The 13,530-nt window shown below is 38.7% G+C and overlaps 1 protein-coding gene across 1 annotated transcript in view; it reads right to left on the bottom strand.

Moving 5' to 3' along the window:
• LOC115430035 (atrial natriuretic peptide receptor 2) overlaps positions 1–13,530 on the bottom strand; it is a 46,527-nt gene that overhangs the window by 2,269 nt on the left and 30,728 nt on the right. The window contains exons 5-9 of the mRNA XM_030149906.1: positions 11,672–11,795; positions 5,527–5,595; positions 5,271–5,445; positions 2,462–2,560; positions 224–315 (exon numbers count right to left, since the gene is read on the bottom strand). Coding sequence (XP_030005766.1) covers positions 224–315; positions 2,462–2,560; positions 5,271–5,445; positions 5,527–5,595; positions 11,672–11,795 — 559 coding nt within the window. The remainder of the gene's footprint in view (positions 1–223; positions 316–2,461; positions 2,561–5,270; positions 5,446–5,526; positions 5,596–11,671; positions 11,796–13,530) is intronic.

Genomic DNA, 13,530 nt, shown 5'->3' on the forward strand with positions numbered 1-13,530 from the left:
AACAGATTGTCTTTTTTGTTACTTTTCTACTTTAAAATATGTGAATCTAGATCCATTTGAAAAATTCCCCAAAAAAATTAGCTTGAACTTTAAAAAAAAAAATTCTAAATAACCATAATTGTGTGAATTAAAGCCAAATATTTGTTTCAAATTGAGCTCTTCAGTTTCAGGGATGAATGAAGTTGTATCTGCGTCATTTTCTGACGTTTATATCAGTTTTTACCTTCATTTCTACGTCTCCTCGTAACTGGAGATCGAAGTAACCGAATTCATCCAGAACTTCTTTGGTGGCTGATGAAAGGTGGATCTTCAAGGCTGAAACAAAAACAAAAACAGCATTTCAACATGTGTTTAAAGGATGATTACGCTGCTTTTATCGAATGCACGGCAGAGGAAACTGGAGGAGGAGACGATGAAACGCCGACTGTGATAAAATCTGAACTGTTGTGTCCAATTAATGCACACAGAGCAGAGATGTGAGACGGGAGTCCAGCCGGTGAAGCTGCAGGCTGCACCGTTTATCACCGGCTGAGGACCCCGAGCTGTAAGTGCTATCAATTATTTACCAGAGGAGGCACAGTACAGGAAGCAGCTCAGCACTTAATCAATACATCTGATGATTGGCTCGCAAAAATCCAACCGCAGTTTCATAACACGAGTTCCTGTCACTGCCAGTTAGAAACAGAAATGTCAGGACGGAGGGATTGGACTCAGCAGCGCCCAGTCTTAAATTCAGCTGCGAAATCACATTTGAACCAGAGGACGTTTCTGTACAAACACTGAAAGATGTGAGCGCTCAGAACATCTGCATGGATTTGTGTTTATTCAGATTCAGTGGGACGTGTTCTACTGTTCTAGTCCACGTAGAACCTTAGAGGAGGGTCTCTGTCTGTCTGTAGGTTTAGTTTTTCTCAGCTGGGGGATGTTTTTTTACTCTGATTATGGACGAAACTTCATCCACCCCCTCTCCCTAAAATATTATTAATAATATATGTGTCCCTCTTCCTTTTATGTTACTCTTTTATATTTATATATATCTAGGTTTCATTCAACACATGCCAGATATTTCTAACAGTTTGTGCTGCTTCTTGTCATGGGGTCAGGGGTCAAACTAAATACTGACTTTAACCTTTACAACCCATTTGGTTCTGTTGTTTTTTGTTTTTTTTTGTTGTCTTTTAAGGCTGTGCACATATTTCCTGTATGTTCTTGTTGCATCTGACTGAGAAATAAATATGCATTTTCATTTCAAAGCTGCAATAACAACTCATCTAAAGGCCACCTAAAACTTTAGCACTGCACAGCACTGTATGTGTATATATATATATATATATATATATATATATATATATATATATATATATATATATATATATATATATATATATATATATATCAGTCCCTCCAGGAATTTGCGATGTTGTGATCGCAACTATTAATGCAAATTCAACCACTCACCGCAAATTTTCTGCAAATTTGACCAATCACCTTAGGGCTTTTCGCCCACCCCCTCTACGTGACATGTACGTCATCACATTCACTGCTTTTTAAGCAGTACATATTGAATTTATTTTGTTTTTACCAGTGTACATGGCAATTGATATTTTGTCTTGATCACCTTTATTTATTAATGTATGTGCTCTGATATTAATTCCTTGTACACAAAAAAATGTTTAATTTTTTTCTTCTGCTCAAAACAAATAAATGAATGAATGAATGAAAAAAAGCCTGTTTTGTTTAAAATAGGTAATTTGCAAATGCACATGTTCCTGTCACTTTAATAAAAGAAGCCTCAAATCATTGCAACTTTCAACGCAATTTTTTGGAAAAGCTGCTGCAAAATCAGGCATTTTAGGCTGCAACAATAAAAAAAAAAAAAAAAAAAAACAACACCTCACTGGCCGAAGCCAATCAGCAGACATTGATTCAGTCTCGTGGTGACTCCAACTGCCCCCCACCCGCCCCACACATACATAGCTACTGCCCCCCCCCTGCATGTTTTGTAGAAGATGTATGAAGCACTTCAAAAAACAAACAAGAGCTGTTGTTCTGAAACGCTGTGTCTATCCATAGATGTCCTGGTAAGAAAGTAGAGTTTTACAACATTTTTTGTAAAAAAACCCAAAAAAAACAACAAACAAAAAAAAAAACGAAAAAAAGAAAGAAATTCACATTTTAAAGGACATCGTCTGATTATTGTTATTGGGAAATAAAAAAAAATAATTATTAGATTTTTTTTTTTTGCCCACCCCTAGATATTTAATTCTTTACTTGCTCTTTGAAGATTTGACCTTGTAGTGTGTAGATAAAGAGGAACCTGTCACCAGCGGTTACAAATACACAAACTAAATACAAATGGTTTTAAATGTGTTGTTGATATTCTGGCATGTGCTGTGACATGTGCTAGAACATGGACAGACAGTGTGGACGTAGCAGTAAACCTGCAGTGACAGACACTCACCCTCTCCGTTGGACTCCATTCGAGAGGCCGTGTTGACCGTGTCCCCAAACAAACAGTAGCGGGGCATTTTCAGACCCACCACCCCAGCACACACCGGACCTGGAAAACACCAGATAAATATAGTTTCACAGCGGAAACACCGGCACCTCTGACCTGCAGGAGCGTCCGTCACCACAGCAGCGCCTCACTGAAGTTGTTTTTATACAGGACGACAGGCGTGAGTGTTGGAAATGAGCGACGGCGCTGAGTGCCAGCCTACGCTCAACACTCAAACGTCCATTTCTGCCGCGGGTCAAGTGTCTGGATACGAACATAAACATGAGACGATGCAGTCTAAATACTGTCATCGATGACACCGGGCTAAACGCAGCAGACAGACCCAGATAAAACATCCAGAGTGTTTATGTCCAGACGGTTCACTGGTATCCACACAGGAAGTTATAAGTCACATGTGAGCTGATGGAGGATGAAGAGAACACGCACAGAAACACCTGTTAAAGCAACAGCAGCTGCAAAAACACAACAAACAGCAGCAGGTTCAACCAATACAACCAGATTTTTACACACTTACTCATGTTTAACTATCTTTAATGATGTATATTTCTTTAATTATCATGTTGTTGCAGTGAAAGTACACAAACTATACCATAAAAATACTCATCAGAAGTATAAAAACACTCAAATCGTCACAGTCCTAAAATAACGGCATTTTTTCCACGATTTTTTTTAGGAAACATGTGAAACTTAACCAGAAATGGAGTATTTGATGATTTAGGCAAAAGTAATAGTAGTTGTAGTCGTAGTAGTGTTCGTAGTAGTAGTAGTAGTAGTGTTAGTAGTAGTGCTTTGTTTAAGTAAAAGTACGACACAGTGGTAAAAGTACTGTGATGTGCTAATGCCTGTGTGTATTCTTAGTACCTCCTGATCCATTGTAGTAGTGTTAGTAGTAGTACTTTGTTTAGGTAAAACTACGACCCCAGAGGTAAAAGTACAGCAATGTGCTAGTACCTGTGTATTCCTAGTACCTCCTTATCCATTGTAGTAGTGTTGGTAGTAGTAGTGTTAGTAGTAGTACTTTGCTTAGGTAAAAGTACGACCCCTGTGGTAAAAGTACTCCGATGTGGTACTACCTGCGTGTATTCCTGGTACCTCCTGATCTGTTGTAGTTGTAGTAGTAGTGTTAGTAGTAGTAGGTAGTAGTACTTTGTTTAGGTAAAAGTATGGCCCCAGTGGTACAAGTACTGTGATGTGCTAGTACCTGTGTGTATTCCTAGTACCTCCTGATCCGTTGTAGTTGTAGTAGTAGTGTTAGTAGTAGTAGTAGTAGTTATTAGTACTTTGTTTAGGTAAAAGTACAGCCCCAGTGGTACAAGTACTAGTGCTAGTGGTACAAGTGCTAGTACCTGTGTGTATTCTTAGTACCTGTGTGTATTCCTAGCACCTGTGTGTATTCTTAGTACCTGTGTGTATTCCTAGCACCTGTGTGTATTCTTAGTACCTGTGTGTATTCTTAGTACCTGTGTGTATTCTCAGTACCTGTGAGTATTCCTAGTACCTGTGTGTATTCCTAGTACCTGTGTGTATTCTTAGTACCTGTGTGTATTCTCAGTACCTGTGTGTATTCTTAGTACCTGTGTGTATTCTTGGTGCCGGTGTGTATTCCTAGTACCTGTGTGTATTCTTAGTACCTGTGTGTATTCTCAGTACCTGTGTGTATTCTTAGTACCTGTGTGTATTCCTAGTACCTGTGTGTATTCTTAGTACCTGTGTGTATTCTTAGTACCTGCGTGTATTCCTAGTACCTGTGTGTATTCTTAGTGCCGGTGTGTATTCCTAGTACCTGTGTGTATTCTTAGTGCCGGTGTGTATTCCTAGTACCTGTGTGTATTCTTAGTACCTGTGTGTATTCTCAGTACCTGTGTGTATTCCTAGCACCTGTGTGTATTCTTAGTACCTGTGTGTATTCCTAGTACCTGTGTGTATTCTTAGTACCTGTGTGTATTCTCAGTACCTGTGTGTATTCTTAGTACCTGTGTGTATTCTTAGTACCTGTGTGTATTCTTAGTACCTGTGTGTATTCTTAGTATCTGTGTGTATTCCCAGTACCTGTGTGTATTCTTAGTACCTGTGTGTATCCTTAGTATCAGTGTGTATTCCTAGTACCTGTGTGTATTCTTAGTACCTGTGTGTATTCTTAGTACCTGTGTGTATTCCCAGTACCTGTGTGTATTCTTAGTATCTGTGTGTATTCTTAGTACCTGTGTGTATTCTTAGTACCTGTGTGTATCCTTAGTATCAGTGTGTATTCCTAGTACCTGTGTGTATTCTTAGTACCTGTGTGTATTCTTAGTACCTGTGTGTATTCCTAGTACCTGTGTGTATTCTTAGTACCTGTGTGTATCCTTAGTATCAGTGTGTATTCCTAGTACCTGTGTGTATTCTTAGTACCTGTGTGTATTCTTAGTACCTGTGTGTATTCCTAGTACCTGTGTGTATTCTTAGTACCTGTGTGTATTCCTAGTACCTGTGTGTATTCTTAGTACCTGTGTGTATTCTCAGTACCTGTGTGTATTCCTAGTACCTGTGTGTATTCCTAGTACCTGTGTGTATTCCTAGTACCTGTGTGTATTCTTAGTACCTGTGTGTATTCCTAGTACCTGTGTGTATTCTTAGTACCTGTGTGTATTCTCAGTACCTGTGTGTATTCCTAGTACCTGTGTGTATTCCTAGTACCTGTGTGTATTCTCAGTACCTGTGTGTATTCCTAGTACCTGTGTGTATTCCTAGTACCTGTGTGTATTCTCAGTACCTGTGTGTATTCCTATCCTGAGTCTCAGCTGGTCGTTGGGTCGGTGTCGGATCTTGAACGTCTTCACCTGTTCTAACAAAGCCAGAGACATTCCTGCGATTTCTCGTGCGTGGAGTTTCCCGTTCCGCACCGGCAGACCCGACACCACCATGTAGGCGTCACCGATGGTCTCCACCTGCAGGACAGGAGGGGTACTACCAGTAAAACACCAGGAAAATGGATATTTATACGCATCATAGACCTGATCTGGACTCACCTTGTACACGTCAAAATTATCAATGATGGCGTCGAAGCAGGTGTAGAGGTCGTTGAGCAGCGTGACCACCTGTTGACAAACACACATGAGTTTGGAGAAGGTTAATGATGAGGAACAGAAACTATGAACGGACTGTGTCCAAAAGGAAACAATGGAGTAGACCAACACAGAAGATTCACTCATATGAAAACAAGTTATGGAGTAGTAGTACTAGGAGGAGGAGGAGGAGGAAGAAGAGTAGGAGTAGTAGTAGTAGTAGTACTAGGAGGAGGAGGAGGAGGAAGAAGAGTAGGAGTAGTACTAGGAGGAGGAGGAGGAGGAGGAGGAGTAGAAAGAAGAGTAGTAGTAGTAGTAGTAGTAGTACTAGGAGGAGGAGGAGGAGGAAGAAGAAGAGTAGGAGTAGTAGTAGTAGTAGTACTAGGAGGAGGAGGAGGAGGAAGAAGAGTAGGAGTAGTACTAGGAGGAGGAGGAGTAGAAAGAAGAGTAGTAGTAGTAGTAGTAGTAGTAGTACTAGGAGGAGGAGGAGGAGGAAGAAGAAGAGTAGGAGTAGTACTAGGAGGAGGAGGAGGAGGAGGAGGAGTAGAAAGAAGAGTAGTAGTAGTAGTAGTAGTAGTAGTACTAGGAGGAGGAGGAGGAGGAGGAGGAAGAAGAGTAGGAGTAGTACTAGGAGGAGGAGGAGGAGGAGGAGGAGTAGAAAGAAGAGTAGTAGTAGTAGTAGTAGTAGTACTAGGAGGAGGAGGAGGAGGAGGAGGAGGAAGAAGAGTAGTAGTAGTAGTAGTACTAGGAGGAGGAGGAAGAAGAAGAGTAGTAGTACTAGGAGGAGGAGGAGGAGTAGAAAGAAGAGTAGTAGTAGTAGTACTAGGAGGAGGAGGAGGAAGAAGAAGAGTAGTAGTACTAGGAGGAGGAGGAGGAGTAGAAAGAAGAGTAGTAGTAGTAGTAGTAGTACTAGGAGGAGGAGGAGGAAGAAGAGTAGTAGTACTAGTAGTAGTAGTACTAGGAGGAGGAGGGAGAAGAGTAGTAGTAGTAGTAGTACTAGGAGGAGGAGGAGGAAGAGTAGTAGTAGTAGTACTAGGAGTAGTAGTAATAGTAGTAGTAGTACTAGGAGGAGGAAGAGTAGGAGGAGTAGTAGAAAGAGGAGTAGTAGTAGCAGTAGTAGGAGTAGTTACAGTAGTAGTAGTAGTAGTAGGAGGAGGGGGAGAAGTAGTAGGATGAGAAGTAGGAGTAGGAGTAGGAGTAGAAAGAAGAGTAGTAGTAGTAGCAGTACTAGGAGTAGTAATAGTAGTAGTGGTACTAGTAGAACTAGAAGTAGTAAAAGTAGTAGTAGTAATGGTAGTAGTAGTACTAGGAGTAGGAGGAGAAGGAGTAGTAGGATGAGGAGGAGTGGTAGAAGTAGGAGTAGAAAGAGGAGTGGTAGTAGTAGCAGTACTAGGAGTAGTAGTAGTAATGGGTAATGTAGTAGTAGTAGTAGTAGTAGTAGTAGTAGTAGTAGTAGTAGTAGTACTAGGACTAGTAAAAGTAGTAGTAGTAATGGTAGCAGTAGTTGTAGTAGTACTAGGAGTAGGAGTAGTAGCAGAAGTAGGAGTAGAAAGAAGAGTAGTAGTAGCAGTACTAGGAGTAGTAGGAGTAGAAGCAGTAGAAGTAATAGTAGAAGTAACAGTAGTAAAAGGAGTAGTAGTAGCAGTACTAGGAGTAGTAGGAGTGGTAGGAAGAGTAGTAGTAGTAGTAGTAATAGGAGTAGTAGCAGTAGTACTAGGAGTAGTAGGAGTAGTAGTCGGAGTAATAGTAATGGTAGTAGTAGTAGTAGTAGTAGTAATCGTAGTACTAGGAGTTGTAGGAAGAGTAGTAGTAGTAATAGTAGTAGTAATAGGAGTAGTAGCAGTAATACTAGGAGTAGTAGTAGTAGTAGTAGTAACGGAAGAAGTAGCAGTAGCACTAGGAGTAGTAGGGAGAGTAGTAGTAGTAGTAGTAGTAGTAGTAGTAGTAATAGGAGTAGTAGCAGTAGGAGTAGTAGGAATAGAAGTAGTAATGGTAGTAGTAGCAGTAGTACTAGGAGTAGTAGGAGTAGTAGTAGTAGTAGTAATAGTAATAGGAGTAGTAGAAGTAATACTAGGAGTAGTAGTACCAGGAGTAGTAATAGTAGTAGTAGTAGTAGTAGTAGTAGTAGTAATAGTAGTAGTAGTAGTAGTAGTAGTAATAGTAGTAGTAGTAGTAGTAGTAGTAATAGTAGTAGTAGTAGTAGTAGTAATTGTAGTAGTAGTAATAGTAGAAGTAGTAGTAGTAGTAGTAATAGTAGTAGTAGTAGTAGTAATTGTAGTAGTAGTAATAGTAGAAGTAGTAGTAGTAGTAGTAGTAGTAGTAGTAATAGTAGTAGTAGTAGTAGTAGTAGTAGTAGTAATAGTAGTAGTAGTAGTAGTAGTAATAGTAGTAGTAGTAGTAGTAGTAGTAATAGTAGTAGTAGTAGTAGTAGTAATAGTAGTAGTAGTAGTAGTAATTGTAGTAGTAGTAATAGTAGAAGTAGTAGTAGTAGTAGTAGTAGTAATAGTAGTAGTAGTAGTAGTAGTAGTAGTAGTAGTAATAGTAGTAATAGTAGTAGTAGTAGTAGTAGTAGTAGTAGTAGTAGTAGTAGTAGTAATAGTAGTAGTAGTAGTAGTAATTGTAGTAGTAGTAATAGTAGAAGTAGTAGTAGTAGTAGTAGTAGTAATAGTAGTAGTAGTAGTAATAGTAGAAGTAGTAGTAGTAGTAGTAGTAGTAGTAATAGTAGTAGTAGTAGTAGTAGTAGTAGTAGTAATAGTAGTAATAGTAGTAGTAGTAGTAGTAGTAGTAGTAGTAATAGTAGTAGTAGTAGTAGTAGTAGTAATAGTAGTAGTAGTAGTAGTAGTAGTAGTAGTAATAGTAGTAGTAGTAGTAGTAGTAGTAATAGTAGTAGTAGTAGTAGTAATTGTAGTAGTAGTAATAGTAGAAGTAGTAGTAGTAGTAGTAGTAGTAGTAATAGTAGTAGTAGTAGTAGTAGTAGTAGTAGTAGTAGTAGTAGTAATTGTAGTAGTAGTAATAGTAGAAGTAGTAGTAGTAGTAGTAGTAGAAGTAGTAGTAGTAGTAGTAATAGTAGTAGTAGTAGTAGTAATTGTAGTAGTAGTAATAGTAGAAGTAGTAGTAGTAGTAGTAGTAGTAATAGTAGTAGTAGTAGTAGTAGTAGTAGTAGTAATAGTAGTAGTAGTAGTAGTAGTAATAGTAGTAGTAGTAGTAGTAGTAGTAGTAATAGTAGTAGTAGTAGTAGTAGTAATAGTAGTAGTAGTAGTAGTAATTGTAGTAGTAGTAATAGTAGAAGTAGTAGTAGTAGTAGTAGTAGTAGTAGTAATAGTAGTAGTAGTAGTAGTAGTAGTAGTAGTAGTAGTAGTAATAGTAGTAATAGTAGTAGTAGTAGTAGTAGTAGTAGTAGTAGTAATAGTAGTAGTAGTAGTAGTAGTAGTAGTAGTAGTAGTAGTAGTAAACAGATGGGGCAGGCCTAAGACCCTCTAACGTCCACTGAATTTACAAAAGGCTGTTTATTTTTGTTGTTGATGTAAAAGTACATAAATGATGTTTTTAATGGAGAACCTGACCAAGTACCTGGAGGACAATCCTGACATTTGATTGGCTGTCAGTTCTGGGGGTTAGTGTGATGAAAGACTGAATATTAAATGGATCTGAACATGGACGAAGGACAACGCACCTTCTCAGAACAACAAACAAACCCAGTACTGTCATGAGTTTGAACGTGTGTGTTGGTGTGTGTTTTCCTGGTGATGCGTTCAAGTGCCCTCCTCTACCTACTGTGTGTCTCATCGTTCCCACACACACTGGACCTGTAAATAGTACGGCTGATAAGAGGGCAGAGTGTGTGTGTTGACGCAGAGTTGAGTCACGTTACACCGCGACGGAGCGTACATTTGGAGACTCTCATCCAGGGGTTGAAGGAGGAGCAGGAACTGAACCTTTTACACTTTCAGCTCGTTTTTGAAGCAGCTCTCGACGAAATCAGAAACGAGGATTTACAACCGAGCATCTTATCTAATGTTAAAAGTATGATGACGGTTAAAAGGAACTGCAACATGTGACGTCTTTGAGGTAGTTTGTCTTTTTATGTCTTATTTTCATTTATTACTTCTGTTCATTTTTGTGTCACTGTGTCTTTTTCTGATTACATCATTCACATTTCAACATATTTTAACATCAGTAGTAGAACAAGTAGTAGGATAAGGAGGAGGAGTAGTAATAGTAATAGTAGTAGAAGTAGTAGTAGAAGTAATAGTAGCAGTAGTACTAATAGTAGTAGGAGTAGAAATAATAGTAGAAGTAATTGTAGCAGTAGTACTAATAGTAGTAGGAGTAGAAGTAATAGGAGTAGTAGTGGTCGTAGTAGAAGTAATAGTAGTCGAAGTAGTAGTAGAAGTAATAGTAGCAGTAGTACTAATAGTAGTAGGAGTAGAAGTAGTAGTAGTAGTCGTAGTAGTAGTAGAAGTAATAGTAGCAGTAGTACTAATAGTAGTAGGAGTAGAAGTAGTAATAGTAGTAGAAGTAGTAGTAGTAGTAGTAGTAGAAGTAATAGTAGTAGAAATAATAGTAGTAGAAATAGTAGACTTCTACTATTACTACTACTATTAATAGTAGTAGTAGTAGAAGTAATAGTAGTAGAAGTTGTAGAAGCAATAGTAGTAGTAGTAGTAATAGCAGTAGTAGTAGTAGTAGGAGTAGTAGTAGTAGTAGTAATAGTAGTAGAGGTAATTGTAGTGGTAGTAGAAGTAATAGTAGTGGTACTAGAAGTAATAGTAGTAGTAGTAGTAGTAGAAGTAATAGTAGAAGTAGTAGTAGTAGTAGTAGTAAAAGTAATAGTAGTAGAAATAATAGTAGTATTCTAATTGTAGAAGTAATAGTAGTAGTAGTAGTAGTAGTAGTAGATGTAACAGTAGTAGAAGTAATAGTAGCAGTAATAGTAGTAGTAGTAGTAGTAGTAGTAGAAGTAATAATAGAAGTAGTAGTAGTAGTAGTAGAAGTAATAGTAAAAGTAGTAGTAGTAGTAGTAGAGGTAATAGTAGTAGTAGTAGAAGTAATAGTAATAGTAGTAGTAGTAGTAGAAGTAATAGTAGTGGAAGTAATAGTAGTAGTAGTAGTAGTAGTAGTAGTAGTAGAAGTAATAATAGTAGTAATGGTAGTAGAAATAATAGTAATAGTAGTAGTAGTAGAAGTATTATTATTATTATTATTATTATTATTATTATTAATATTAGTAGTAGTAGTAGTAGTAGTAGTAGTGGTGGTGGTAGAGGTAGTAGAAGTAATAGTAGTAGTAATAGTAGTAGTAGTAGAAGTTATAGTAGTAGTAGTAGAAGTTATAGTAGTAGTAGTAGTAGTAGAGGTAGTAGAAGTAATAGTAGTAGTATTGTTTTGGTATCTTTTCTGTTGTGTGTAAAACCTATTCCTATTCCTTTGTATTTAATCTGTGTTTAATGATGAGTTCATGCAGATGTATTCAAATGTTTCTTCTTCAGTTTGTTGTTACAAATAAAACCTCTTCATGGTGTAAATCTGTGTCTGTGAACAATCAGCATCAAATGTCACTGATAATAAAACTATCAAAGCAGATCAAACACTTTCATATTTTTCATTATTGTACTTCCTGCTTCTCCTGTTTGGATCTTAAACATGCATTTGGTTATTTTAATGGTTCTAAATGCTTTATCTTTATATGTATTTTTCATTTTCCTCTTGTTCTGATCATAAATAATCGTACTTTTGTTGTTTTTCACTTCGGACCAGACGCTTTAAACTGAACAGAAACAGTAACGTTGACATTTCTGCTGATAATTACAGATTTATTAATCATCCCCATAAAAACCTTCCACCTCCTTCTTTCACTTTGTGTATTTTTAAAAAGAACAAACAGTATTTTTGTGCATTTAGGGATAATTTGCCGTCCTTCCACTCATGTTTAATCAGCGTCTGAACGTCTGTCCTTGAATGGAGGCGTTCAAATGTCTTTTAGATTGGTCTGGATAATTGGTTTTCCTGTTCATGTTCCTGTCTGGGTCTGGCTTTGTCACGCTGCTGTTTGGTTCATGGGTGCGACCTGTGAAAGCTCAGCGTAAATATGAGCGCCGTGCTGTCGGACCTGCAGGGGCGTGCTCTCTGCAGACAGGGACGTGAAGCCCACGATGTCACTGAAGTAGATGGTGACGCTGTCGAACGCCTCCGCCTGCACCGTCTCCCCTCGCTTCAGCTGCTCGGCCACGGAGCTGCGAACACAGACAAGACTTATTAGACATATTAGACATATTGGACATATTGGATGTATTAGACATAAATTGTATTGGACATATTAGACATAAGTTGTATTGGACATATTGGACATATTAGACATATTGGGCATATCAGACATATTTGATGTATTAGGCATATTGGACATATTAGACATATAAGGCATATTGGACATATTGGACGTCTGATGTATTAGGCATATTGGACATATTAGACATATAAGGCATATTGGACATATTGGACGTCTGATGTATTAGGCATATTGGACATATTAGACATATTAGGCATATTGGACGTATTGAACATATTGGACATATTAAACATATTAGGCATATTGGACATGTTAGACATATTGGACATATTAGGAATATTGGACATATTGGAATTATTAGACATATCATAGACTTACACCAAGATGATTTTTTTAAAAATGAAAAACTAATGACATTTTTATGTAGTTTTTTGTGCTTTTTGCATAAAACTATAGTATGTTGACATTAGAAACCTGTCATTTAAAGGGTTAAATTCTGACAGTTGTTGAGTATTTGGTATTTTTGTTTATGGCTCAAGTTGATGAAACACATGAAAACAGAAAAAGCTGAATTCTGTGTTGATTTTGTCGTCAGCTTTCACCAACAGTTTTTTTTTTTTTTTTTAACTCTTCTCCGCGGCCGTCAGGTTCATGTGTCACTGTTTATTCTTATTTTCTGTTAATTGGAAAATAAACCGAAGGTGAAAACACTGAACTCACATGAACAGGAGAAGGGCTTGGTGTCAGAAACTACCTGTCTGTCTGTATTCTGTCCTTCTGTCTGCCCTTCTACCTGTCTGTTTGAATCCCGTTTGTCTGTCTGTGTGTGTGTCTTTGACAAAGGGCAGATGTTCAGGCCTTTTCTGTTCTGCTCTTACTCCTTCTATCATATCTGTCCTTCTGTCTGTCCTTCTTTTATATCGTTCTAATGTGTCCGTCTGTCCTCTTTCATCTTCTATGTCCACTCCTGGTCCTCCACATCTACTGTCCTGCATGTTTTAGTCCAGGGGGGTCCACTCCTGGTCCTCCACATCTACTGTCCTGTATGTTTTAGTCCAGGGGGGTCCACTCCTGGTCCTCCACATCTACTGTCCTGCATGTTTTAGTCCAGGGGGGTCCACTCCTGGTCCTCCACATCTACTGTCCTGTATGTTTTAGTCCAGGGGGGTCCACTCCTGGTCCTCCACATCTACTGTCCTGCATGTTTTAGTCCAGGGGGGTCCACTCCTGGTCCTCCACATCTACTGTCCTGCATGTTTTAGTCCAGGGGGGTCCACTCCTGGTCCTCCACATCTACTGTCCTGCATGTTTTAGTCCAGGGGGGTCCACTCCTGGTCCTCCACATCTACTGTCCTGTATGTTTTAGTCCAGGGGGGTCCACTCCTGGTCCTCCACATCTACTGTCCTGCATGTTTTAGTCCAGGGGGGTCCACTCCTGGTCCTCCACATCTACTGTCCTGTATGTTTTAGTCCAGGGGGGTCCACTCCTGGTCCTCCACATCTACTGTCCTGCATGTTTTAGTCCAGGGGGGTCCACTCCTGGTCCTCCACATCTACTGTCCGGTATGTTTTAGTCCAGGGGGGTCCACTCCTGGTCCTCCACATCTACTGTCCTGTATGTTTTAGTCCAGGGGGGTCCACTCCTGGTCCTCCACATCTACTGTCCTGTATGTTTTAGTCCA

This window comes from Sphaeramia orbicularis, chromosome 12, assembly GCF_902148855.1.
Source record: "Sphaeramia orbicularis chromosome 12, fSphaOr1.1, whole genome shotgun sequence".
In the NCBI taxonomy this organism is placed as follows: Eukaryota; Metazoa; Chordata; class Actinopteri; order Kurtiformes; family Apogonidae; genus Sphaeramia; species Sphaeramia orbicularis.